At 33.9% G+C, this 27,638-nt stretch overlaps 1 protein-coding gene across 4 annotated transcripts in view; it reads left to right on the plus strand.

The window, feature by feature from the left end:
* ZNF521 (zinc finger protein 521) overlaps nucleotides 1-27,638 on the plus strand; it is a 348,951-nt gene that overhangs the window by 180,717 nt on the left and 140,596 nt on the right. For 3 of the 4 annotated variants that reach the window (XM_051970319.1, XM_051970322.1, XM_051970321.1), the window contains one exon: nucleotides 10,596-10,680. In XM_051970319.1, coding sequence (XP_051826279.1) covers nucleotides 10,596-10,680 — 85 coding nt within the window. The remainder of the gene's footprint in view (nucleotides 1-10,595; nucleotides 10,681-27,638) is intronic. The other variant, XM_051970320.1, reaches the window with a different exon arrangement.

Below are 27,638 nucleotides of genomic sequence, written 5' to 3' on the forward strand. Positions count from 1 at the left end.
GAAGGTATTCAAAAAAAATTCTATTTTAGTTCCTAATAATGACTATTTTTATAGTGACATGGGCCTATTGAAATATCCTAGGATAGGGGTCCCTACTAAGAGTTGCTTGAGCACCACCAATTATATGAGACATCTCAAAATTTTTCTTTTTAGTGGTTCAAATATCTGGGCCAGCCAATAAGAAGAATGTGTGTATAATACAGATTTTTTTTAGTTGAGGAGAGACATGAGGTAGAATCACTATTTTTGTGATTTCTTTAGTATAGAGAGTGTTAAATAAAACAACTCTTCTGTATTTGCAGGTTTGTGCCTGCTTTGTAAATTATGGTTTCTGGGATATTGAGAAAATAAATGACTTACCCAATGTCCTACAGCCAGAAGAATAGGAAGAACATGAAGTCAGGTCTTTCTAACTCATAGCATGATTTTTTTTTCTCTATGCTCTATGTCTTTCTTCACCTCTATATGAGCTGTTTACTTTCTGCCATCTATTTTCATATAATTTCCAAGTTACTGTGTTTTTTGTCTCAAAAATTTTTTTGTTATTTTAGTCATTTTTCAGTTTTCTGACTCTCTATGACCTCATTTGGGGTTTTTTAAAGGTAGAGATGCTGGTGTAGTTCACCATCTTCTTCTCTGCCTTATTTACAGATGAAGAAACTGAGGCAAAGAAGGTTAAGTGATTTTTCCATTGGTCACATAACTAGTGAATGTCTGAGGTCAGATCTGAACTCAGGAAAATTAGTCTTCCTGATTTCAGCCCTGGTGTCTCCTCATTGCACCACCTAGCTGCCTCAACTGATTATCATTTGATTTTCTGCCCTGTATTTCTCCTCACCTATTTGCCCTCATGCATCATCACATTCCCTATTAAATTTTCATGGTAGCGAGTGGAGAGATCCACAGAGCACCTGTGGAGATTTACTAGAGTAAGTACTAAAAACTTTTCCCAGACACCAGTTGGAAGAATACTGTCCTTGTATTTCATGTGTGTTTAAAATTTTTATATTCCAGGTAGCAAAGTATTCTCTGTTGTTTTATAGAAAAACTTTCTTCCCATTCCCTTTCTTCCTAAGAAGCAAATTTACATATTCAGAGATTAGGACAGTAAAAATATTTCATAGGTTAATAAGATTAAAGATTTAGGGTTTAAATGGACCTAAGAGGCTATCCAGTTCAATTGTCTCATTTTTTGATGAGGGAAAACTTATTAAGATCTTATTCTATGTGCCAGCACTGTGCTAAGATCTAGGAAAACAAAAAATACTAGTATTGTCCCTGACCTAAAAGGGCTCGCATTCTATTTTTATGGGGAGACATTATGGGCATAAATGTGTACACACAAGATCTATGCAAAATAGATAGAAGACAATATTAGAGAAGAGGGCTATAGTGGATTAGAGGAATCAGAACAGGCCTTCTATGGAATGTCTCATTTGAGTTGACCCTTGAAGGCAGCTAATAATACTAAGAAGCAGAAAAAGGAGGGGAAGTTTGTCGAGTATGGGAGACAGTCAGGGCAAAAAACACATGATGAAAAGTTTGAGTGTTGTGTGAGAAGAACAGCAAATAAGCTAGTATGATTGCACTATAGAGTATATTGCAGGGAATGATGTGTAAAAAAAACTTGGAAGTAGCAAAGGACCAGGTTGTAAAGGCCAAACAGAAGGCTTTGTATTTGATCCCGGGGCTAACAGAGAGCCATTGGAATGAGTGAGTAGGAAAGTGATATGTTTAGACTTCTGCTTTAGGAAATCACTTTTCCAACCAAGGAGAGGATGGGTATCACTAAACTTATTGTGAATCTGGGTAACTGGGAAAATGGTGACATTCTCAATGGTAATAGAGAAATTCAGAACAGAGGAGGATTAGATTCTTATTTGGACATGTTAAGTTTGAATTATCTCACAGACATTCAATTTGAGATATCCAAAAAATAGGTAGTTCTGTGGGACTATGTTCAGCACAGAGAATAGGGCTGAATATATAGTTGTGACGATTATCAAGTGAAGGAAAATGTTTGAGACTATAGGAACTGATATCACTGTGAGATAGCATAGAGGAAAAAAAAGAGCCCAGGACAGAACTCAAATGTTTAAAGTAGACTGAGAAATAGCTGTCAGATACCTATTAGGAGAAATAAGAAGTAACAGTTATGAAAAATCAAAGAGGAGAGAATCTCTAAGAGAAGGTGACTAATGATGAGATGCTCTATAAAGATCTAGAAAAATGAAGATTGATAGACAATTAAAAGATTAATGATATTCTCTTAATCTTCAAGGCAATTTAGTTGAACGAGGAGGTTGGAAGTCAGATAGCAGAGGATTTGGAAGAGAATTAGATGAAATGAAGGGGGTGTACCAAGTACATGTATTTTTTCAAGTTTAGCTGAAAAGTGAAGGGATGTTATAATAATATCTAGAAAGGATAAGAATTTTAAGAGAGGGTTTTTTGTTTTTGCTTTTGTCCATTTTATTTATTTTTAAAATGAACGAGACATGGGCATGTTTATGGGTAGCAAGGAAAGAACTAATATATAAAAAGAGGTTGAAGATTAGAGAAAAATGGTACTCATATAAGGAAATCTAAATCTGCTGAATAAGACAGGACATGCTGGAATCAAGAAGGCATTAGTACAGTGGTGGGTAATGTCCAGTCCACAGTCCATATGGATGAAGTCATTTGATAAGACAATTGCAGACAACAAACTGAAAGTTAGGAACACCAATCTCCTATAGCTTGAATTCTATAAATTCATAATTTTATATGACCAACAAATGGTGTTATAAATTTCCAAATGGCTCTTGGCAGAAAAAAAAAGTTTTCCTACCTCTGAATTAGAAGGTTTGAACTTGGCAAGGATAAGGGACACCTTTTTTTAAATCAGACATTAGAGAAAGATATTTGAAAGATGAGAGATGAAATAAGAAGCTCTCCTATAGAGTAAGAGTAAGAATTCATCCCAGCCTCTTTGCCTCCAAATCTAGCCCATTTTTCACTGCATGTTTCACCACATGTTCATCTCTTATAATAGTTAATAGTTTCTATATTTTAAAACTGCATAGATCCATTGTTCCATGGAGGCTTACAGTTTGACCACCAGGTGCTCTAAGACTGTCTTCATTATGTTAGAAGATCTGTAATTTTCATTATCCATGTGGGAATTCCCTTTACCAACAGATATCACAATTCATGTGCACCTACATAAACAGATTTTATATTATGCTGTCACTTGGTGGCCAAACTAGTGGCGATGAAACTCTCTGAACTCAACTAAAGCAGTTGGGCTTTTCTGACTTCGTTTCTGAGAGCCCAAGGTCAACTCTCTCACTGAGGCATCAGAATAGAATGTTAGTAGAAGTGAATTAAAACTCTAAGGCATCTGTGCTTTTAAAATTCTTCCCCAAATTAATTTAAATTCACAGTGATGGATAGCTATTGAAATTTTAAAAGCAAGAAAGAGTGAGTGTCATTGGGTGAGAGGAGGTAAAAAGAAAAATGATGTGAGAGAGACCCAATAATATTCAATGGATGATGCAAGGAACCTCAGAGGACTTTGAGCCTAATGCTTTTATTTTACAGAGGAGGAAACTGAGACTGAGAGAAATTAAGTGATTTGCTTAGGGTCACTTTTCCAACTAATTATCTAACTCAGAATTTTACTAATTGCATTCTCAGGACTCTTTACACTCCAAAGACAGGAAAGAACTCAATAGGAGATCACTACTTAACTTCCACATGAAAAATTGCTCTCAATCTTTGAGAATGTTAGAAGGATTCTTTTTAAAAATAGAAATACTTTTGAAATTGACAATATATACACATATATATTATCTATGTGTTTGTATATTATATATGTATATGTGTGTACATATGTATATATATGTGTATATCTGTATAGATTTATATGCATATGTATATGTATACATATATATGTATACACATACACACACACACTAATCACTTGTATCATTCATCTGCCTGCATGCAAGGATATTTATACATCTTTCCCAGGAAACAAAAAAAGGATACTAGAGATTGAGGGATGGTAAAAATTTTAATAAAATACTTAACATCCATCTTAGGAATAAGTAATGAGGTGGGATGAATAGAGGTTGAGTTTATATCCTTGTAACCTTATGTAGAATAAATATATCAATTCTAATAAAGATTAACTTTTGGGGGGATTGAATTTTTTAAAAAATTTAGTAGTATCCTATGTCAAATTATTCATTATGATATGCATTTGATAGCATAAGAAGACTACTAAAGCAAGTATATATCAAAATATGAATTTATCTGGAATTATGTATGTATATATATGCCTTTCATGTCTCCAGAAAAATTTTCGTATAATTCTTTTTTGGACAGATTCTCAATAATTTTTAATAGTATAAATGATGAGGTTAAGGTAGCAATATCTAGTTCAAAATAGACATGTGACAAATTTACAATGGCCATTCTCTTTGCCAAAAGGAAGATTTATTTAGGAGAAAAGTTTACAGACAAAAATAAGAGGCAAATTAGATACTGGTAATGGCAAATATGAAACAGAGTTGAGAGAACATACAGTTAGCAAGGAAAAAGACATGTTCCCCTCAGGACCTCAAAATTAACCAGGAGAAAGGAAATAGTCCATGTTGTGGGAGAAAGCCATTGATTAACCAGAGTCAGCTAGAGTAATGAGAAAGGTGCTATTAAAGGGACGATAATAAGAGGGAGAAAAAAGAAAGTGGAGAACTTAGGCCATATAATTTTTGATATCCACAAAAACATATTGCAGATATTTAGAGTTTTGCTTGAGAGACAGACTTTCCAAACTTTTCACTAAATAGACTGTTTCAAAGTTTAAATAGCAATTCTGGGAGGGAACATTCAAAAGTAATTGTTCTTTCACCTGCCATTCTTTCCACTTATTTGATAAATGAATAACATACATCAATTTATTCTTCCAAACTCTGAAGGATCTGTGATTTCCATGATATGCACGTCATGTAATGATATAGGTCATATTTGTTTCTTCATATCATCTATTAAGTTCACCACATTGGCAGTTAGATGATGAAGTGGACAGTCCTGAATCAGGACTTGGAATCAGGAAAGCCTGAGTTTTGGAGTAAGAAAACGTGACATACTTCCTAGTTGCTGACCCTAGGCAAGTCATTTAACTTCTGTTTGGCTCAGTTTCCTCAATTGTAAAATATGCTTCACAAGGTTTTTGTGAGGATTTATAAAGTGCTTAACTTGGGGTCTTACATGTCGTAGATATTTAATAAAGGCTCAGTTCCTTTCTTTACCACAGAAGGTCTACCCACGGTGCTGGGAGTATTCTTTCTTTGAACATCCCAAGAATTTTAATGTGGTCTGTGTAGTGATCATCTCTCTCACTCTTTCATGTAACATGTCAAACTATTTTTTGTTGTTGTTGTTCTTACATTTCTCTAAACACATCCTCTACACTGTATTTTCTTTTTAATTCCTAGTTTGTGATACATGGTAATTTGAAAGTTATTTAGGTGGCAACTAATTTTTCAGGGTTATTCTACATATTGCTAATGCAGGATCCCCCTCTCCCCCTTTACTCTCCCCATAAGACTTCATTTAGGATGCTAAATCACAATTCAGTTTTTTATTTTTCTCTGCTAAGTGTACTCAGGCCACTTAAGACTTGGAGAAAACTTGGACAGTGTTGATTAGGAATTTAGGGACAAGAGCTATGTCTGGGTTTCAGGAATTGAAGATTATTGGAAGCTTTAGGTTAGGCAGTCAGAAAGTAATAATAACAACCAGAGTTCTTTGGCTAGTTTCTATGAGTCATACAGGCAGAAGGCCCCAAAGAATGCCAGTAATAGACATTTTTTTGCATTTATTCCAGTGCAGTTAAAAAGGAACTGTATTCCTGAATCCTCAAAAGGTCATGTAATCAGCCAGGCATATAGAATACCCACTGTTTATTGAGCATAATAACATAAGAAACATTTTTATGGGTATAACAAAAAAAAAATGTCAAAGTTGTTCTATTTAGCTCCAGAAAGCAGAAATTAAAGCAATGGGAAGATGCGTAATTTAAGTCATAAAGCACTGGAAATAAAGATGGATGACCTAGGTTCAAAACCTATCTTATATTCCTAATATTTGTGTTTCCCAGAGCAGTCCAGTTAATCTCAAAGTCCCAGTTCTTCACACCTAAATTGGAGAGCTTGGACTCAATGGTGTCTAAATTTCCCTTCTGGTTCTAAGTTTCCGGTCCTATAATAATGAGGCAAATTTCTACTTAATGTAAGAAAATATTTTCTACTAGAGTTATACAGAAATACAATAGACTGCCTCTTAAGATATTTCTCTTACTGGAGGTCTTCTAACTTAGGTCAAATAGCTCCTTTTGGGAGATATCATAAGAATGATTCTTTTTTTTTTTAGGTGTCCATGAGACTACAGGGTCTCTGAAACCCCTTCTAACTTCAGTTTTTTTGTGATTCTATCCTTGATCTCAAGATATTTGTGCATTAGTTATAAATCAGTCGAAAAAAGATATTTAAAAAAGAATATGCAAGTGAATATCATATTACAATGCAAAATTTTAACTTAATACAAGGATATGTGAAAAACATTTATAGTGTCATAAGAAAGTACAAATTAGTGTACTATAAATCAAGTGTAGTATATAATGTTATTGGAATATAGAATAAAGGTATGAATAGAATGGGGTTGGGTTAATCAGAAGATTTAGTGTTTTAAAAAGTTCCTATACATTATTAATTATCCTAATCATTTTTTTAATTTATGAAGTGCTCTTTCCTGAAAGTCTCAGATTGCCTTAACCAGAGTATAACTGAAAACAAAAATGTCAAAAAGGCACATTTAAATTGTTCTCAAAATCAATCAAAAATAATGAGGTGCTAAGAAAAAGTTGTATCCCTGATAATTACATCTATCAGTATCAGAAAACAAAAGAGAACAATCAGGAAGTGACAATCCCACTCCCAAGTAGCACATTAAAAAAGGGCTAATGAAAAAAAAAAGTCTTTTAAAAATTGTACCAAATTAGCATTTCAAGCAAATTGACAACTTAAGCGTTGATAAAGGCCAATCTGGGGCCAAAACAATAGAAGTGCTGTTTCTACTTTTATCTGCTTTTAAGAAAAATGATCTGACTTGTCTTTTTTTTTCTATTCTCATTCTCTCTCTCTCTCTCTCTCTCTCTCTCTCTCTCTCTCTCTCTCTCTCTCTCTTTCTCTCTTTCTCTCTCTCTCTTTTTCTCTTTCCCTGCTTTCCTCCCTCCTTCCCTGCATTCCAAAGGGAGACCATAGAATCCTCCTCCCCCATTATCATTCTTCACACTGGTCAGACTACATTTTCAATTTTTTTTTTCAGCTAGGCCACCTCATTTTAAGAGAGATGTTGATGAACATATCCCCAAAGGAGGACAGCTAGGATTGTACAGGGCCAAGAAACCACATAATACCGGGAACTGTTCAAGAAACTACTTAGTTTTGAGAATAAAAGACTTGAGGTTACCATGATAGTTGTCTTAAGAAAACTGAAAGATTGTTTTTTTTTTTTTAAGGCAGAATTGGACTTGTTCTTTGTTATTCAAGAAAGCAAACCAACACATTATCAGAATCAATGGTTAGAAGATGAGGAAGACAGATTTTGGCTCAGCATAATGAACTTTTAGTAATTAGAATTGTTCAAAAAATGAAGCTGATACTAAACTATCATAGGGAGATTGTTGCATTGAACAGAAAGTGACAAGAAATGTAAAATTGCTTCTAAATCTAAAATGCTATATTCTCATAGCTATTCTTTAAAAAAAAACCTTAAACAGGTTTTATTTTGTATTATGACAATAAAATAATTATAATAATGATCCTAAAATAATTTCCTTATTTAGCCTTAAAAATAAAATTTATTTTGGAAATATGAAAACTGGGAAAAGAGCCTGAATTTCTGCTACAGTTTAAAAATTATTATACTATGTTTTTAATTATACTCTATCCTTATCTCATTGAGTCACAAGTTTATATATTAAGATATTAGAATATTGCCTAATTAATAAAAGTGAACTATAGTATTTTAGAAATTGTTTTAAGCCTTAAAATTGTTTTATTTCTTACTGCTGATAAAAAGCATCCATCATACACACATACACACAGAACTTGCATATATAGATCTGAAAATACATCAGATTATTTTGAAGCTCTTTGTAAGTGCTTGTCAAGTAATTTTATTCTTTATTATTAGACTACAAAAAATCAGGTCTATTCCATCAACATATTCATCAGTCATAATTTGTGGAGACAGTCCTCGACATGGTGTATGTTTTACTGTGCTAACAAGAGAAAAGACCAGCCATTAAGTTTATGTTTCTTTGTTTTTCAGCAAGGTCACATATCAGGAATAATGCTAGAAGTATGCTAATAAACAATATATAATGTTGGTCATCTGGGAGTAAGAAATATTTTCTAACTAGTTCTAAAGGGAAATAATGTTAAAGAAAAAGGACTGATTGTTATTTATACAACACATGTTGCTCTATATGTCAACATCAAAAGCATCTTGTAAACAGCTCAGCATTATAAATCTTCTGTGGTGATTGTCAGGGTTTTAAAAAATCTGTGTTAGATTTAGATTCGACACATTCAGTTCATATGCGTCTGCCTTCTGTACAGACAGTGCTAGATTATTCTGTCTCTAGTTACCTCAGTTGAAAATACATACTTCCTCCCTTTACCCACTCCCACCCCCCACTCCACCCAGTACTTCACAAAGGCTACTATCTACGGTTATAGAAAAATAAATGCTGAACATTATGGTGATTGAGAGGATTTTAAATTACTAGTGTTTATAATTTGAAACCTTCTACATTTGACTTTGTTGAATTTTATAAAATTTTTAATCTTTTAAAATTAGTCATACTCAAGGATGTGCATTTTAAACTAAAAACTTTCATAGCCAAATTTGCTACAAATATTATTATAATTAACATTTCCTTCAATTGTCTTAGAAAAAAAGCAGGAATGGTTGATAATACCATAAGAAGATGTGATATCTGACTATGACAATATAATTGTTCTCAAGATCTGGCAAACTGGAGAATCAGTAAAAGATTATTTTTAAAAAGTGATTCTTTTTTGTCCATTTGCTTTTTTGATTTCCCAAAAACTTTTCAATGAAAATATAATCATGGATTTATATGACTCATCAGTTATGAATATAATCAATCAATAAATCAATCAAGTATAGAAGATTAGAGCTAAAGAAAGCCTCTTAAGGTCATCTGTTATATCTACCATTCCCCCAACCCATCCACACACCCTATATAACATACATCCAATACAAGAGACACTAATTTAACAATTGGGAAAACTATCCATGGAGCTTCTAAGTGCTATCCTGGGATATAAGCAAAATGAAGCTTTGAAACCTATACCTGTATTCATGGGTCTTTCTGTCTACTGATAGGAGAAATCTGCTTTGGGGAATCCTAAATCTTAGCTAGACATTTATTTGTGAAAATTTCATGAAATATCATCTGGAATTTTTTGACCGAGTACTAATAGTTATGTATTTATAAATTCCCACCCTTATTTTGGCTAACTTAATAGTGGTATTACTTTTGGATATCAATTAAATAAATTGAGCTACTAAAAATTGATTTGCAGAATAATTAGCGAGCATTATGTTACATTTCTTTATCATTAAAAGATAGTTTTTTTCAGAGATTAGTCAGAAAGCAAATTATTTTTCCTCTAGGAGAAGTAAGTATGTTCTAAAAAAAATAATCTAGTTGATCTCCATGAGATTTAAGAGTGTATTCCCACTAATTTTCCATTGTGTTCACTAAATGAAGTGCCAGACAAATTTTGTTGTTCTAATTCTGAACTTCCCACTTACTCAAAAATTGATGATAAAAATGATAGGATTTTAGAAATGACCCAATTCCCTCACTTTACAGATGAAGAAACTGAGGCCCAGAGAAGTTAGGTCATTTACTGCAGACCATGCTCATAGCAACTGAGAGAGCTGGGATTCAAACATCATGTCTTTTGGTATCCACAACATTGTTTTTTTCCTAATATAATGTTCCTCTCCTTCTCTTCCCTGTCTCTTTCTATTGTTTTTCCTTTTTTCTCTTTATTCTTCCTCCTCTCTCCTTCTTCCCCAAAGGAAAGAGAAAATCAGATGATTTTGGTGAAGGATCTCCAAAAATAAAATAACACACCTTTTCTTCCACTGTACCAATTTAATTTAATTCCCAAACTCTCCACTGGTGCCTCAGTTTCCATGTTTGAAGCATGGAATTTTATGCAGTTATTATTATGCAGTTAAGTCTTTGAAAAGGTTCTAAAACTTTGAGATAGAAATTAGGCAGTTGTATAGGACTTTTTATTAATGGTATTATATTTGTTCTAACTTACCTTAGTGAGATTTAAATAGTTTGAAACTGAGCTAAAATTTTAATTTAACAGCAAATTTACACTCATGATTACAGGGAATAGCCCAAGTTTACCACAATAAGTAGCTAAATGGGAGACAAAAAAATGAGTTGGATAATGTTTTTAAGTAAACTTTGTCTATACTTGTTTCCTCAGAAGAAGACCTATCAGTGCATCAAGTGTCAGATGGTTTTCTACAATGAATGGGATATTCAGGTTCATGTTGCAAATCACATGATTGGTGAGTGATGCTCTAAATCTTATTAAAAATAGACTTTTCTCCTACTTGTGTTCATCATTGCCTATATAATTAAACAGAGTTAAGGAGGAATTAATTGTTCAACCTTCAATGATTTATCCAGGCATGACTGATTTTTTTATTCATATTATTAGGCCTGATAAGGCATTAGCACGTTTTATTTTCTGCAAGGGCTAGTTTAGACTTCTGTAGAGGATTATATATCTACTGCCAGTCAAAACACAGGTGATTAACAAATTAAACTTCTAATCATTTTTGCATTATTGAAAACAAACTAAGGGAATGGTTAATGAACTGGATGTTAGCTTTCCATAGAGTTTTAGACAGGTTTTAATTTCAGAAGTTATTATGGTAATGATACTATTGTGTGTTGCTCAAGCATATTTGTACCAAAATCTAAACTGGTGAGTTTTTGTCACTGGGAAACATAAATAATTTGAATAGCTGTGAAAATAATTTTAGTTTTATATATGCAGTTTGAACAATCTGGAAATGATTGTGAGTGTAAAGGTCATATAAGGAATTACATAATGTTAGTTTCTACACATTCTCCCTTCCAAGCCCACCAAATTTCACTCATATCTTTATAAAATAGTTTAATTAAAGATTCCTGAAATAATGGAGATTTTAAAGTTTTTTATAAGTTAAGAGATTGGATAAAAAGGAACTCAAGTTTTTTCTTTTACCTTAGAGTCCCTTCATTTCTTCATTCCCCAAAGGTTAACTAATATATATTTTTTAATTTGATAAGCACTCAGTAATGGCATTGAGAGTTATACAAGCCAATTAAACTTTATCAAGCAGATCTTTTGTTTGCTTATAAAATGACAATTCCTATTATTTTGTACTATTTTGTATTTTTTTAAATTTTATACTGTGAAACAAGATTGAGAGTCATTTATTTTATGCTTGTTTTGTGATATTTTATTATAGCATAAACGTTCCACTGTATGCTACTGCAAAGGGACACATATCCAGTTTTGTGAAATCTTCTATTTCTTCAACAACCTCCATATTTCTGGAAAGATTGCCCCAAATTTTCCAACTAGTTTGTGGTTGTATTTTTCCAGAAAAAAAGTTTTTTACATAGGGAGTCCCAGTTAAAATATAGCATGAAATAAAATACTACAACATAAATAAATGAAGAGAAATATACAAGCAAATAGGTCAAAAAGCATGCCTGTTGTATTTAGTTTTACATTTTCAGATTTGTCAGGAGACAAATACATTTCAAAACCTATTTAATTGCTTAAATTTCAAAATTAATAAAAATAATTAATGTCTAAAAGGGAAACTTTTTCAGTTTGTGTTTATTTTTCAGGATTTTCTTGTGTTCTAATGTGCATAGCAAATGAAGGATACTGAGATTTGATGTTAAAGGATAATTATGGAATGTCAGAAACACTCAATTGGAATTTTTGTTGCCATCATCTTTCCATCTGACTTCCCAAAAAATTTCTCTCAATTTATTCAAATACTAAATCTTTTAATTGAGTAGACAAGAAAAATCTTATTTCAAGAGTAACAAAAACCTACCTTCTTCCCAAATGATAAGTACAAATAGTTTCTCCTATTTGCTGAAACTTCTTTCTGTTTGGAAGGTTGAATGAAGTTTGTTTGTAGAGGAAGAAGCCTTTAATTTCTTGAGTGATAGTTGTCATTCACACTGAACACAGACATATCAATATATTTACATGCACTTAATATAAAATCTTTCTTATAATAATGTGTTGTCTCATGGAAAGTGCAGAGATTTGTACAGCATGCTTTTGATTAGGTGCATTCTACATAAGATTTATTATTTATCCCTTAATGAGTCTGCTTAACAAATCTGGTATATTTTACATCATAAACAGTTAATGCTCTTCTTACACATTTACAACCTGAACTGAATGTTAAGCATAAGATTGCAAAAGTTTGTTTTCTTAATTTGAGATTTTATGATCATGAAACATTCATTATATATACCTGATCTTTCTCTTACATTTTGTTTATATTTTTTCTTAGCATTTACTTTCCATTCCTTATACCATTAATGTTTTCTCCATACCTTCCCCCCCCATCCTCTGTAGTAGTGTAATAGATTATATGGCCCTTCTATCTCTTAGGATTGGAACTTTTAACAATTAATTCTTCATCAGAGAACTAAATCACATTCATCTTTATAAATTTTCTATACATTCATGCATACTATTTTAAAAATTAATTATTTTGTGCTTATAAGGCTGAAATAAGCAAATATTAATGTAATTGCTCTATCATTTAGTCATCCATCTCAGTTCTTAAACTCAATATTCAGAAAAAATGCATTACAGGAAAGTGTCACAAAAGCTAAGATTTTTTAAAAATTCCAATACTTATTCTTCTTAATAAGGCAATTTTTTTCATTGGGCCAAAATACCTTCCCTGAGACTCGGTATTTTTAGGTGTATATGTGTGTGATTGTTGTTGTTTTTTGGGGGGGAGTGGTGGAAATTTAATTGAAAGATAATCTCAATGAAGTATTTAGCAGAAGAAGAGGATTAATAACTATTTGAAAAGATTCTTATTCTTTGTGTGTGTGTGTGTGTGTGTGTGTGTGTGTGTGTGTGTGTGTGTGTGTGTGTGAGTAGGTCCAGGGGTATATAATACTTTTATAGATTTACTTATCCATTTCTGTCATTTTAATAGAAGGGATTCTGTCACCAAATGGAAAACAAAAGCTGCAGATAATCCAATGAGATATAATCTCTACCTTTTGCAACAAAATAATTTATATTAGTTTCCTTGTATACTGAAACAATATCATTCCAATGGTTTGTGTCAAATATCCACTATACTTCTAAGTTTCTGCAGAATCAGTCTATCTCTACCTATTGGTAGAAGACATTTGTGGAGGAAAAATGTCAATGCTTTTACCTGATTCATAAAAAAGACTGTTTAAGGGCCATTTTGCAACTAGGAAAAAATGCCAATTGACCTGCCAACATATTTTGACATTGTTTCGATTTAAAAAACAAACAAACAGACCAGTGACTATTTAGGAGTTTCTTTTCTTCTTTATACATAAAAAAACCCAAACAACAAAACACTCTAATATATTTCCTGGAGAAAGAGGCCCTTTTAGAGTCTGTGTCGATAAGAAAGGTTTTCTCGTCTTCCTTTGTTCAACTCAAATAGTTTACAGTTAGCATTTGACCTGAGAATGCAGCAAGAAGCAATGTCAGGTATTATGATTTATTTGTTTCATTCATTTATACCATCATGCACCTTTCTTTTATTTTCTTCTAACATAGTAAATATTTCCTTTTCTATTTTAAGTTTGATATTATGTTATTTTGATTAGTATTTCAGAGAAATATGAATATGTCTTTTGATTTGATCTTGTATGGGGAAAATTGGCGCCAAATTCAGAGAGTTCAAATATGTTTAACCTAGCAAAGGAATTGCCCCATATAAAATTATGAGGCTCAACAGCAGTAGTGTAAATTTGTAAGTACTCTGAATAAAGTGCTGTTAGGCATGAGATAATGTAAAGAGATGACATTGCCAAGAACTATTTATGAGGAGCTTAATTTTTTCACTCTGATAATTCTTGACCAATAATTACCAGCCTCTAATTATCTATTTTAGTTAGAAAGAAATCTCGATCACTATGGAGGTTGGCATTGCAACTAGCGTATAAATCCCCAAAGAGGTAAATGTGTTCCAAACAGCCACAAACAACTGTCTCATGAAACATAGTGAGCAAATTGCGAGCTGCTGGCGATGCACAACCAAGCAGCACATTTACCATTGAGGGCTGATCGGCCTGACAGAAAAATGATAAAAAGCAAGAAAAATGCCATCATCTTAGTAGTAGTTCACCACTACTAACATGGATTACGGAGAATGAATGGTACTGAAATGGAAATAACCGCTTCTCTCTTACCCTACCAGAAGTTCTGAGGAGTAAGGCAAGCAAAAGAAAAGGGTGGAAGGAGGTTTGGATACAAGCCTTTATGACAAAACTTTTTTACAGTGGTCTTAAAGAGTCAAATAAATGCTATTTTTTTCTCTTTAATTTGGATGTATGTTTTTTTTTTTATGTAGTTCCAATTATGTTAGTTATGAGGGGAAAATAAGTTGTATGAAAACAACGGGAAGAACAGAAATATATGTAAGGGAAGTCCTGGGATACTTAATGGTAGCGTTTATAGCATTTGTATGATGTAATAAATGTATCCCCCAGAGAAGGAACTTTGGAAATGATTTCTTTTTATCAATAAAGACATATAGATAGATATCTTTATATACATACATATCTATATATATACATATATGCCATATGTATCTGTATAAAATCTATTAGTAAGATATCTTACTTTATCTTTAGATAGATAGTATAAGCTGTGATATGAAAATAAATGTTGGTATTGTTTTCAATACAGACATATCTATATCTATTACAGGGATGCAGAAAGATATAGTATCTTTTATGTATCACTTTGATAGTAACATGTTTGGATAGATGGTAATAGTGCTCAGACTAAAACTGTATCAACTCTTCTATTTATAAAATAGAGAGTAACATACAATATGCATTAGATCACCTGTAAATACCATCACTGATATCAGCCCAGTAAAAATACCCACACCAGTTTGGTGCAGATCGGTAAAAATTTAGCCTGTTGTCACACCGTGGGATTTTGATATATTCTGAAATCTGATGACAGATCACACATAGTATTCTACTCCTTCCATGTGTTCTATGGATGGAATATCAGAAGTAGCTCATCTTCATTACATCTTTTTGACCTTAGGTATCACTGCTTTAGCTTTACAGTTTAAGTCTCCTTTCCTTTAGGATGAACTAAAACCAACATTATGAAATCTGTGATGGTTTTGGAACTTTATGTCTTAAGGGGGGAAAAAAATCCAAAGATATGGATCTGTTCCTAGGAAGATGACAGACTACCAATTCCCTTTTGTCTCTGTTATCACTCAACATTTTGAAAAAGGAATGAAAATTAACCCTGTAAGGGGGAAGGGAAAGGAAATAGGAGGTAGATGGAAGTATTCTATTCTCAGAGAGTCTGGAAAGTTATTATCAGCCTTTTGAGTCTTGTATTTACTTACATCTAGTCTCAATGAGAGAGAGGTTTGTCAAATCTTAAAAATCAAGCTTAATCAGATTGTTTAGAACACTAAGGCATCATCAGCATTTGGTGTTAAATATGATGAAATTCTGTTTTATTTCATCAAGAGTTAGATTTTTTTTAAAGATGAAATCTGCACTGTTTAATGCTAACAGAAAGCTACCCTCATGTGGGCAATGCTGGCTTATTTGAAAAACCCATAAAGGGTTTCTACATGGACCATACAAAAGGGATACTTTCTCTTTAATAGCCATCTGTACAGGAGAGATGAGAAGTGGGCCAGGTCATCTCTCCTCAGCTGTCATGATATTAACGTAGGTAATGGAGCAAGCTCTGTGTTCTGCTGGGTGTTGTTTTTCATAGATGTTCATCGATTTACACAGATAATTCTATTTATTTCTTAGAGTTGGTCCAAGTGAACCAGGCAGAATAACAAACACCAAAGCATTTCAAATGACTTTATCTTTGTTTATAACGTAACTTTTGTCTAAAAAAAATGGTGTCACACCTACTGTGCAGATGGCTGCATGATTTGTAAACCAGCCAAAACATTTAAACAAATGTGTGATCTGGGGATAGATTAAATAAAGGATAAAATGGAGTGTGGACCACAAATTCTAATAATCAGATGATTTTAAGTTGTGTGTAGTGTGGAGAGATGGTAACAGTGATAGTAGGGAAAGCTTGCCAATGACAGCAAGGTGCCTTACAGATCTCAGGATGGAGTCTGTGGCCTAGTAGGCCTCAGTTTGAGAGCCGCACATTTGCTGTACAGCTGGCAGCTCTGTATGGGGACATCAGATAAAACTTATGTAAAATGAAGTGTTATTGCTTAGTATGAAATTGTTCAGAGAGGGAATATGCAGACAGTAACTGAAAACAGAATTCATGGTACCAATGAAGCAGACTGTAAATATGAAGAGGGTTTAATTATCTGCGCAATTTAACAAAAATTCAAGATGTATTCAGAAAGGGCATCTGCAGCTGTAAACATGCCCGAGCAGTGCTGTTCACCAGACTTAAAAGTCCCATTTCGGTTCCTTGTAAGACTCTCTTTTATTCCCAGCACGTGCTCCAAAGGAATAGACTGTTTTGTCCTCTATCTCTTATCATGGATCAGATTGAACTTTCAAGGGGTCAAGCCAGATGCATGTGTTCCTTCCTCTTCAGCTCTTTAAGAAAATTTGTCCTGATGTATTTCAGGCGAGTCCTATGGAGTTAAACAGAAATCAGGTTGCTTATCCAGCTATGATCCTTTTTGTGTGTGGGTGTTTTGGATCTGTCCTTTTTTCACTCTGATGGCCAAAGATAAAATAAGGTAAAGGGTTGGCATTGACTCTCTGTTAAAAGCCCCCAGCAAAGACTCTTAGACGTTCCTTTTATTTTAATGTCCTTTAAGGTTGTGGACTCTGGCCAAGTCTATGTTCAAAGATTCAGTTTCTTACTCATTGATTTTTAGGCCAGTTCTTTTGTGACTATCTCAGATTAATGTGGTTGCTATTCAGTTCTGCTGAATGCCAACAGATTCATCTCAGCACTGTACAGTGAGGTGCAGGAAGAAGTGTATCTACCATAAGGATCAAAATTGATGACATGTGACATAGAACTCTGTGACAATGAAGATTGAGTGGGTGATGGCGTTCTCACTTTCAACTTCATGTGCAATGTGTCCTAAGTGTGTCAGTTGCTCAAACACATGTTTGATATTCTTGGTATCATGTCTGAATATCTAGAGTATGTTTGAGGGACTTGGAAGAGGAAACCATGTGATTTTTTTTTAAGCATAGACAAATATCTATTTCCTCCTGGATTCTTATTTCCCTAGGTCCAGTTCACACAGACAAAAGAAAATCCCTGTGATGACCTTCTACCCCACATCCCTTCTTTCCTCCCCCTCCCCAGATTATTTCCTGGTTTCGGTGCCATCAGCAGTGTACAAAACAAAAGAAGGCAATATGGAGAGTGGGTGTCGAACTTCAGCTGCTCATATTGTTGCATTTGGTGAGCTGACGGGGTTTCGTAGGTCACCTTTAGAATTATGCCTATGACAGCAGTAGCTACCTGCCAAGATTGCAAGGTATCTCACAGCTCTCAGGATGGCGCCTGTGGCCCGGTAGGCCTCAGTTGGAGGGGTACACATTTGCTGTACAGCTGGCGGCACTGTATGGGGCAGCAGTGTGGGCTGTTAGGGAGCTGGAAAGGAGACAAGCATGAAATTTCTTCTAACCCCAACTCTGTTTTTCTGTACTGTTGGCTGCTTCTCAGTTCCTTGACAAAAAAACCAATCAGGCACCCTTTAATCCGCCTGTGATTACCAGTGGTATAAAAAGAGAAGCATAATGAGGAAAAATGCCTCGTTTTGTTGCCTTCAAAAGCCAACAAATTGGAGTTAACTTGACAGGAAGTGGCTTAATAATTAGATTATTTATTTATTCCTGACACATATCCCCCTGTTACTAGTCTCAGGAGACCCTGTAGATGGTACGATTTTCAAGCTGCCATTACTTCCCTGTCTTCTGTGAACAAAGAAGCTACTGTCTATCAGTCAATTAAATGCACTCTTTAAGCAGGGGCTGAGAAGTCCTCATTGGAGAGAGCCCTGGGACATTGTGGCTGATGATTCCTTTCTCTGTACTGTACATCACACTCTCAACTACAGTCCCCACAGAGATGGAATAAAGTCATGCATTAAAATATCACTTGTTGATTTGTTTGCTAATGAAGAGCCATTGAAATGTTTGTGTATTTCTATGGCAAAATTGTTGATAAAAAGGACTACTTGCTTGCATATCTTAGTTCATCTGCTCTGAGTGCTTATTTAAGAATTACTAAAATTAAAGTCAACAAACAACAGAATAAAAAACCCACAGATGGATAATAGGAGTTTACTTGTTATTTCCATCAAATTAAATGAAACAGGGCTGGGAGAAAAAAAAAAAAACAGAGGAATAATGGCATCTCAGCCCCATCTCTGGCATTACCCACTATCCTAACAACACTTTTTGAAAAATAAAAATAATGTAAGCCATTTAGGGTTATCTGAAACCCATGCTGTTTTAATGGAAGGATTTTTAAAAAATGAATAGACAAATAGCTAACACGTATTTGATTACTTGACTTATTTGTCCTTTAAGGATGTGTGTTGTGTCTGTAAATGATTATCTTTTTACAAGTATTTGGACTCTGAACATTTAAAGAATTTTTTTGCATGGTAAATATAGTACTTTTTTCCTTCAGCATGTGGAAAGTGAATAAAACATCCCAAAATCAAAGAATGAAAGTATACAGCCACATTAAAGTTGTAGAGAATTGTCTCTTCCCCCACCACACACTCACTTTCTACTATTTTCCCCCTTTCTTGGTACATGACCCTTTCTTGTGGCTTTTCAGATGTTTGTCTTTCAGCTATTAATACAGTCATTTATTCACTCAATAAATATCTATTGAATACCTACTGTTTGTATTGTGTATTGGGCATGAGTTTCTTGGGTCTCTTTGAATTTCAACTATAGAAATTCCCTAAAATCTGAATGAATCCCAATCTCCATGTATAGGGCTCTTCCTAGACTTTATAGCACTATACAAATGTGAATTACATGACTGTTTTACAATGCTTCAAATGTCTAATTAATTGTCATTGTGTTTTAAGACTTTATCTATTTCTCATAGGTATAGGTATAACCTAGCTATAGTCCAGTTGATACAAGAGAACTCAAGTGATATTAGAACAGTTCTGTGATGAAGTATTGAACCATAGCATGGGCATTAGCACAGATAAATTTAGAATTTAAATGAAAGCCATTGAACTCTAAAAGATATCTTCCCTTTATCATATTCCTAGCCCTAAATTTTCCAAAAGACAATCAGTTCTGGATTTCTTGTGTAAAGCTGACAACAGGCCAAAGTGATTTAATTGGTTCCAGCGTCACATTGGTGTGTTTCTTATTCCTATCCTGTTATTCCAAGTCATTTTGTTAGAAAAAGCTTAGATACTCGGAGGTGTTCTATAATGGAAAATGAATTCGAAACTCTTTCATTAATTGGTGATTAATACATTTCAGGATTAGTTTAAGCAAGGCCCTACCTCCTGCCCAGTCAAGTATGTTCTGGTTAATATCCAATTATCTGCACCTTCGTAGTTATTATGTCTTAATATTTCGGATATGATAACCAGAAACTTGAGAGTAATGCTAATGAGGAGCATAGAGCAGGAATTAACCAATGACATACTCAATGATCCTTGGTGAGAAAAGAATCTCCTCTTCTCCTTAACACACTGGTGCCAATGTCTTCTATACACTGGATAAAAAGTAGGGCTTTGAACTCTGACAGATAAGAAGTGGTAAACGAATCTTTTTCTTCTGCTAAGTGATGTTTGTGTTGGTATAGTTGAGCTTAAACCTGTTTCCTTTCATTGTTGGGGAAATAAGAGGAAGATAAAGGTAATTGCTCCCTATTTTCCAATTATGCAAGTGGTTATCTTTGCTTTTTAAAAAAATTCTATTTGAAAACCAACAATAGTGTTATTGAGATTTTTTTAATTTTATCTTGCAAGAAACCTCCTCCTTCCCACCTTCTCTCCTTTCTATTCTCCTCTCCCCCCTCCACACACACCATACATACATACCACACCTTTATTTCAATTTCTTACAGGTTATTTGAATTTTGAAGAATCCGAATTGAAGGTGGCCTCTTTAACTGAGCTGTTAAGGCAGTGCCTGCTCTGGGTAGGTGTGTGCTGCTTGCTGCAAGTCATGTAGCTTTAAATAGTATGCCTTGTACATTACCCCCTTTCTATGCTGTATTGTAATGAAGCCACATCAGTAAATTGCAGTGAAGGGTGATTGTTGCACAGGGATGACTACTACACCTTGGGGTCCATTTGCACCAGATTATTCTTTTTATTGTTATTATTACTTCCCATCTTCTTTACTCTCTTGCTGCCGAACTTGCTGTTGGCCACCAGTGCAGCACAGAGGGGATCTTTAGGAACATTGTGGACCTTATTTTTCCTCTTAGGTACACACCAATCACAGTTCAATTCCAAACCCAGGTATCCTGGGTGGCTTTTTATTGATGCCACTTTGGTTTGTTGACTGGGAGCATGGTGTTCCTCATCATCAGCTTCTTAAAAGAATGAATTTACTGTGAACAAAAAGGGACAGGTCTCTTTTCCCAAATATTTCTGGGTGGGAGATACTCTGAATTGAGAGCAGAAAGGATCATATGTTGTCTCCTTCTTCTTTCCCCTTGTCCCCATGCCCCACCCCATATCCAGTAATTCACAAAAGGGAATCTAGATGGGATTACTGCTTTAGAAACATTTTTGTCTTCTGTTCTTTCTTAGATTTCTTCTATGTGTATATTAATATTACCTTTCAGACACAGATAAAGGCATTGTGGTTATTGCATATGTTTTAGTGTTTTCCATGTTTACCTGCAAAATAACTGATTTTCCTTCTCCTTAACCGCTGCTTTAAACCAATAACTAATTGGGAAGCAACAGATATATATATATATATATATATATATATATATATATATGTATACATCAGAATCCTCTGCCTCAATTTAATATTGCCATCAATAAGATTTTCTTTGAGCCTACAGATGTTTATACATGAGTTTTTCTTGAATGTTAATCTTTTTTGTTATCAATTTAGAGCTCATGTCCATTTATTTTTTCAGATTGTTATGCAGCTGTTTTTCTTTTAATAATATGCTACTGTGCAACATTCATACTGAAATCTAGAATTAGAACTGACACACCTTCAATTGAACTATCAAGTCTTTTAAAACTGCTTGGCCAGTGACGCCAGTCCCACACTATTCGGCCGTACACACTTCCGATTGTGGGCCAAAGAGCATTGATTTTTAGCTGTCATTTCTAGTGCACGCACTGTAGAATTGAAATTTAAACCTTAATCCACTCTGTAATGCAATTAATTTTTAATGTGCAGTAATACTAATTGAAATAGCCTGAATTTAGTAAGTCACCACAAGACATTTTCAGAAGCAAGAGTCTCCACTGAGAACTGGGGGGGGGGACAGATCATCATTGTTGCAGTATTTACAGAATAAATGCTTGCTCTACAGGCTATCCAGTGGAAAGAAATCTTTCTTTAAATTGGGCTGTATCATTATGTCTCTTTGTGGATTGAAACATGTTTTCAGTGAGTTTCTATTGCCCATCCTTGGGTTGAATTATTATAATTCCTTGCTTAAGAGAGGTAATCATTTTAAAAGAAGTATTTTGCTGTGATATGCACAGAATATATATACATACATATATGTGTGTGTGTGTGTGTGTGTAAAACATACACACCTATACACATTCATGTGTTTTATATATACATATACAAATCTGAGAATGGATATAAATTAAGCCAGCTGTCAACAACAGTGTCAAGGTCAGAAACATCATGCAGTGAATAGTTTCATTAGGAACTATGTACTCGATGGCTTATACTTGATTGTGGGGTGGGCCTTATCAAATGGTAGTATTTCACTTGGCACATTTTAGTGAATTTAAATTCCAGTAAACTATGCATACACCTGATTTGCTTTGTAATATCAGAGCTTTTTTTCTATATTTTTCCAAAAGATCTTTTAAATGTTTGCAAGGTTTTTCTTCCTAACCACAGTAAAGCAAATTTTACACCATAAAACCACGTAGGTTTTCAGTCATTTTTCTCCTAAAAAGGTTCTCTAACCACATTTATCTGCTAGTAAATGAGTACTTTTTAAAATGCATCAGTTCTGCTGATGAATGGGCTTGCAGAGTGTTCAAAACGAGCACCAGCATTAAGTGAAAAAAAAATGGCAAGCACTGTATATCATCCTTTCACGGCTTTCACATTATAGTATTTAATAAGCCGATAGTGCTGTTAAATATTTAGCAAAGGCTCCCTCAAAACCCTGCCATAGATTCAAATGGGATTTTAAGACATTTTTTTTTTTTTTGCAGCACATAAGTAAAAATGATGTTGGATTACTTAGAACAGTTGTAGCATGGCATATTTTCTAAATGAAGTGTGGGTAACATGGCACAAATGAGTTCAGCAGATTTTACACCCACAAAACACCTAAATCAATTCTTGTTTTTAGGTTCAGATTGGTTCTTGTGTTGTCACTGCTTTGTCAAAGGGCCAGAGGGGATTATTTGTACAGCCTACTAAAATGGCATCACGGTGTATAGAAGGGGAAATAATAAGACATATTTTGATGTTTTAAGCTCTCAGCATCAAAATGACTTTAAAATAGAATTGCTTTACCCCTTTGGTGACTAAGAGTATGGGGTGGGTTGTGTTGGAAGTGGATAGAAATCAGTTTATAACCCATTCAAGGGTTGACATCTTAAATCAAATTGTGATAGAGTTCTTTACATTTCTTCCACATTTATTGCACGTATAATATGACAGATATTGCCAATGTTCAGTCAAGATTAAGAACTACCACCTACTTATTTGATAAAATACTATCCATAGTTGTCACATAGTAGATACTTAATAAATGTCTTTTACGTAGAAGCATTTATAGATTATATATTTTATAAGTCAGTCCTTAATGTGTTTTTAATAATAATAGGTATTAGCTTAACAACATTTTTTCCTAAATAAAATCAAATATTCATGTCTAATAGCCATAGGTAAAAGTATTATTACCAGAAAATAGGATTTTAACATCATTCCTACCATCATATTTTTGGCTTGGGATTGACATTTAAATCTCTCAACATTTAATATTGCTTTTAGTTTTGAAAGTATAAAGATAAAGATCAATGGTTTTGTTCAGATTTATATGTAGCACATTTTTTTTCTCCTTTAAGAGACTATTTGTTAGCATCTAATTTTCATTCTGTTTTATATGCAGCCAGTGACCACAGCTTCCCTTCAAACTGCACAGAGACACATCTCATCTGCAAAACAGGGCTTACTGATCTTATTTACTATTTGTATTCTGGTAAGAAGAGAAAGTAGGATTTATTATGATTGGGGGGAAAATACATATTGCTTTGAGTTTGTGTGTCTCTGTACCATATATCCATACACATGTGGAGAATTTAATATGAAAGAATGCATAAGAAAGATATGTGGCATCTATTCAGTGAAAGAGAGAGGAATGGATAAAGGAAGAGCAGTATAGAGGGGTATGGTATAGGCAGAGGTGTACTTAATATGCATAGCTTGATGTATGTTGACCTCAGGTTACAAGAGTAGAAAATCCCATTTTCCAGCTTGTTTCAAATGTAGTAAAAATGCTGCTTCAGTTGCTTTATGCTACTCACATTGGGAAAGGTGCTTATACTGTGATAATTATCATCAAGGAATATTAATGCGTTCAGCATTTGTAACCCAAAAACTCATTATAGCTTAAGCTGTGCATCATCTGTGAAGAGAGAACTTTGCCAGAATTCACTCTTCACAGGGGTTGCCTCCCGCTTGCGGTGGAGTGGTCAGAGTATTGTAAGAGGTCACTTAGGCTATTTTTGAAAGCTGAAGTTTTGCAGTTTTTGAATCACTACCTTCTGTCTAAATAGCTTATCATTCTTGCCTTAAAATGTGCTCCTTTTAATGGAATGTATGATGAAGTGCGAAAAAATAAAAGATAACTGTGCATTATTATGGAGAATATAAGAGAGTTAGCTCAGGAATCCCATGTCAAGATAATAATAGTTTCAGGGTCTTTTCTCTTGTCATTGAGCAATAGGTTTTGTATGCACAACTTTCAGTAACGTAGATGCCCTTGGGTTTCAGATGGAAGCACCTCTACAAGGAATTTACTCCACAGCCCTTTGGCTAGAAATGGTTTCAGTAAGACTTCAAAGTCCATTTTCTTTTGTTAGTATTAATTTCCAATATCCATTGTATGCAATCAGGTGAGCATGGGCTAGTCCTGAAACAGTTTGCCCCAAACAATAACTATCTAATAGATAAATGTTTAATTTTAAAAGTCTTCCTATTTTGTAATTTTGGGAATTGTAGTACTATTTTTAACATCTCTAGGAAGTTAAAATTGGATAACTTAATGGGACAGACAGAGCTGATTGGTGAGTTCTATAGTCAATAAGTTGATTTTGAAAAGAATATTGAACCTTTATCCATGGTAATCCAAATAATAGTTGGAACTAAACTGCATCTGTGTATGTGTATGTGTGTTGTTTTTATGTGATTAAATCATAGCTTTTTTCCCCTTTGATCCATTGCTTGTCATCTCCCATAAGTAATATTTCTGTACGGTGGATATTATAGCTTATGTTATGCTTACCAGAGAACACTAATACTCTATTCTATCAGGCTTTCTTGCTTTGTAGCACTGCTGTGCTTCTGAGGTCAAATTGTGAACCTGGCCTTGCTCCTGAGAGGACTAGAAAAATCTGTTTCATAACTTTCTATAGACCTAAGAGAAGAGTCAGAAGAAAAAACACGAAACTTATAGGCCCAGTTTAGATCAGCTATAAACTTGGGAATCATTGAACAGGAACACTTGCTGTTACTCTGGTTTTCTTACCATGAGGGGTCACTGGTGGTGGTTGCAAGCTCAGTAATGACAAAAGGCTTCAGGGGATCAGGTAATCATTCAAATAGCCCAACAGACACAGACATACAAGTATCTGAGTTGATAATCTGGAGCAAACTTGAAGAAACAGGAACTTACTTGATTGTTAAAATCACTTACATGAAAGAATAAGGATAGAAAGGATGAGCACTGTGAATTTGGTGAGGATATTGCAGGCTTGTTCCACTGAAAGCAATTTGTTTCTCTAATGGGACACAGCCTTTATTTTATGCAGCAGAGCACTAATGCTGCAAAATGGATGGATGTCCTGAACCAGAGATAGATTCTCAATAGTTTTGAGCTGGAATACTGACAGAATGGTTTGGGAGATACAGCGGTGGCACATCCTCCGTGCGGAGGTAAACTTAATAATCTTTATGAATTTTGAGTAACTCATAACTCCACTTCTCTGCCAAAGAAACATTATGAAAAGATTGCTTTTAAATCCTTTTGCTGTTCTCTGTACTTGTGATAGATGTCCTCTTCTTTACCTTGAGGCGTTGGAAATGAATGTGTGTTTTTGGAGAGAGATAAGAATGTAGACTTTAGAAGGAGCAAATTGCATTTTCATGTTTAAGTTCACTATTTGCACTTGATATGGTAAAATCCAAATGTGAAGGATTGCTTTCGACATTATTTCTGTGTCTTCTCTATTCCAAGACCTCTCTGCCTTATTATGCTAAAATAGACCATCACATGTGATCAGTGTGATGCTGAATGCCTGGAAATAATGCAAGATTGCCACCTATGACCAAGCTGTAGTCAGATTCCTATAACTTTCTCTGTTAAAAAAAATTACCATGTATTTATAAAATCCTTAGTAATTATTCAGAAAGAAACAAATTTGGAGTGGGGAGGACATCCCTCACCTCCAACATTATCATCACATTTTGTCTTTTTCCTTACAGAAAGAGAATGCTTAAATTTTTTTTCTCGTTGAAATTATATTCGTTCTCACTGTTATATGTGTGTATATGTGCAATATGTATGTGTCTACACACATTTTATTTATATATATGTATGTATGTATATATATATATATATATGTAATATCGCAAATAAATGTGGATCAAAGTAATTATTGGTTAAAATGTAAAAGTCACAATTTTCTTTAAACTTAAAATTAGTTTATGTTATGCTTGCCAGATAACACTAATACTCTATTCTATCAGGCTTTCTTGCTTTGTAACACTGCTGTGCTTCTGAGGTCAAATTGTGAACCTGGCTTTGCTCCTGAGAGGACTAGAAAAATCTGTTTCATAACTTTCTATTTTCTAGATTTTTGGATAATTTCTAAACTTTAATCTAGATTCTCTCCAACCATGGGTTTTGTCTTTTTGTCTTTTTTTCCCTTTTCTTTCTTTCCTTTCTTCATTTTTTGTTCCTTCCTTTCTCCCTCCTTCCCTCCCTCCTCCTCTTTCTTTCTTTCTTTCTTTCTTTCTTTCTTTCTTTCTTTCTTTCTTTCTTTCTTTCTTTCTTTCTTTCTTTCTTTCTTTCTTTCTTTCTTTCTTTCTTTCTTCCTTCCTTCCTTCCTTCCTTCCTTCCTTCCTTCCTTCCTTCCTTCCTTCCTTCCTTCCTTCCTTCCTTCCTTCCTCTCCCTCCCTCTTTCTTTCTTTCTCTTTCTTTATTTCATTTTCTTTCCTTTAAAAGAAAATAAAGCATTTTAGATCTCTTCCTTTCACAGATTGGGTGTGATGGGGAGGGCTATTGGTAGTGTGATTCTGCCATCAGTCACCATCCATTCCCATCAAAGACTAAAAAAGAGGATATCAGTAAATGAAAACTTAGGCATTTATATTTTATCCTGATGTTTGAAAAAAAAAAAAGATACTGGAAGAAGACATTTTTTGGCTTGTCTCCCTTTTTACATGTAATTGCTGCTTCATTAGGACTTGGGAGAGTTTCCTGTGGTTTAATTTAATCAAATGGTTTAGAATGACAAGCATGTACACTTTAAAATTTGTAAGTTCAGAATTTGAAACAAGATTTTCTTAAATCTTTAAATAAAAATAAAGAAATCTCATTTTTAAAATACTGGGTTAGATTAGATTATTCTTTTTATTTATTTAATGGTTGTAAATGAGTAAATATCCATGTACAAAAATCATAAAAGGTCACTACAAAGAATGTAACCAATATTTACTTATTTATGAAACCTGTTTCTATTTATTTGTGTGTGCATTTGTATTCTTGAATGCATTATTTTAAAAATATATTTTGAGATCAAAGCATCCTAGATTTAGAGCTTAAAAGAGTTTTTAGGAA

The sequence above is a fragment of the Antechinus flavipes genome, chromosome 1 (assembly GCF_016432865.1).
Source record: "Antechinus flavipes isolate AdamAnt ecotype Samford, QLD, Australia chromosome 1, AdamAnt_v2, whole genome shotgun sequence".
Taxonomy (NCBI): domain Eukaryota; kingdom Metazoa; phylum Chordata; class Mammalia; order Dasyuromorphia; family Dasyuridae; genus Antechinus; species Antechinus flavipes.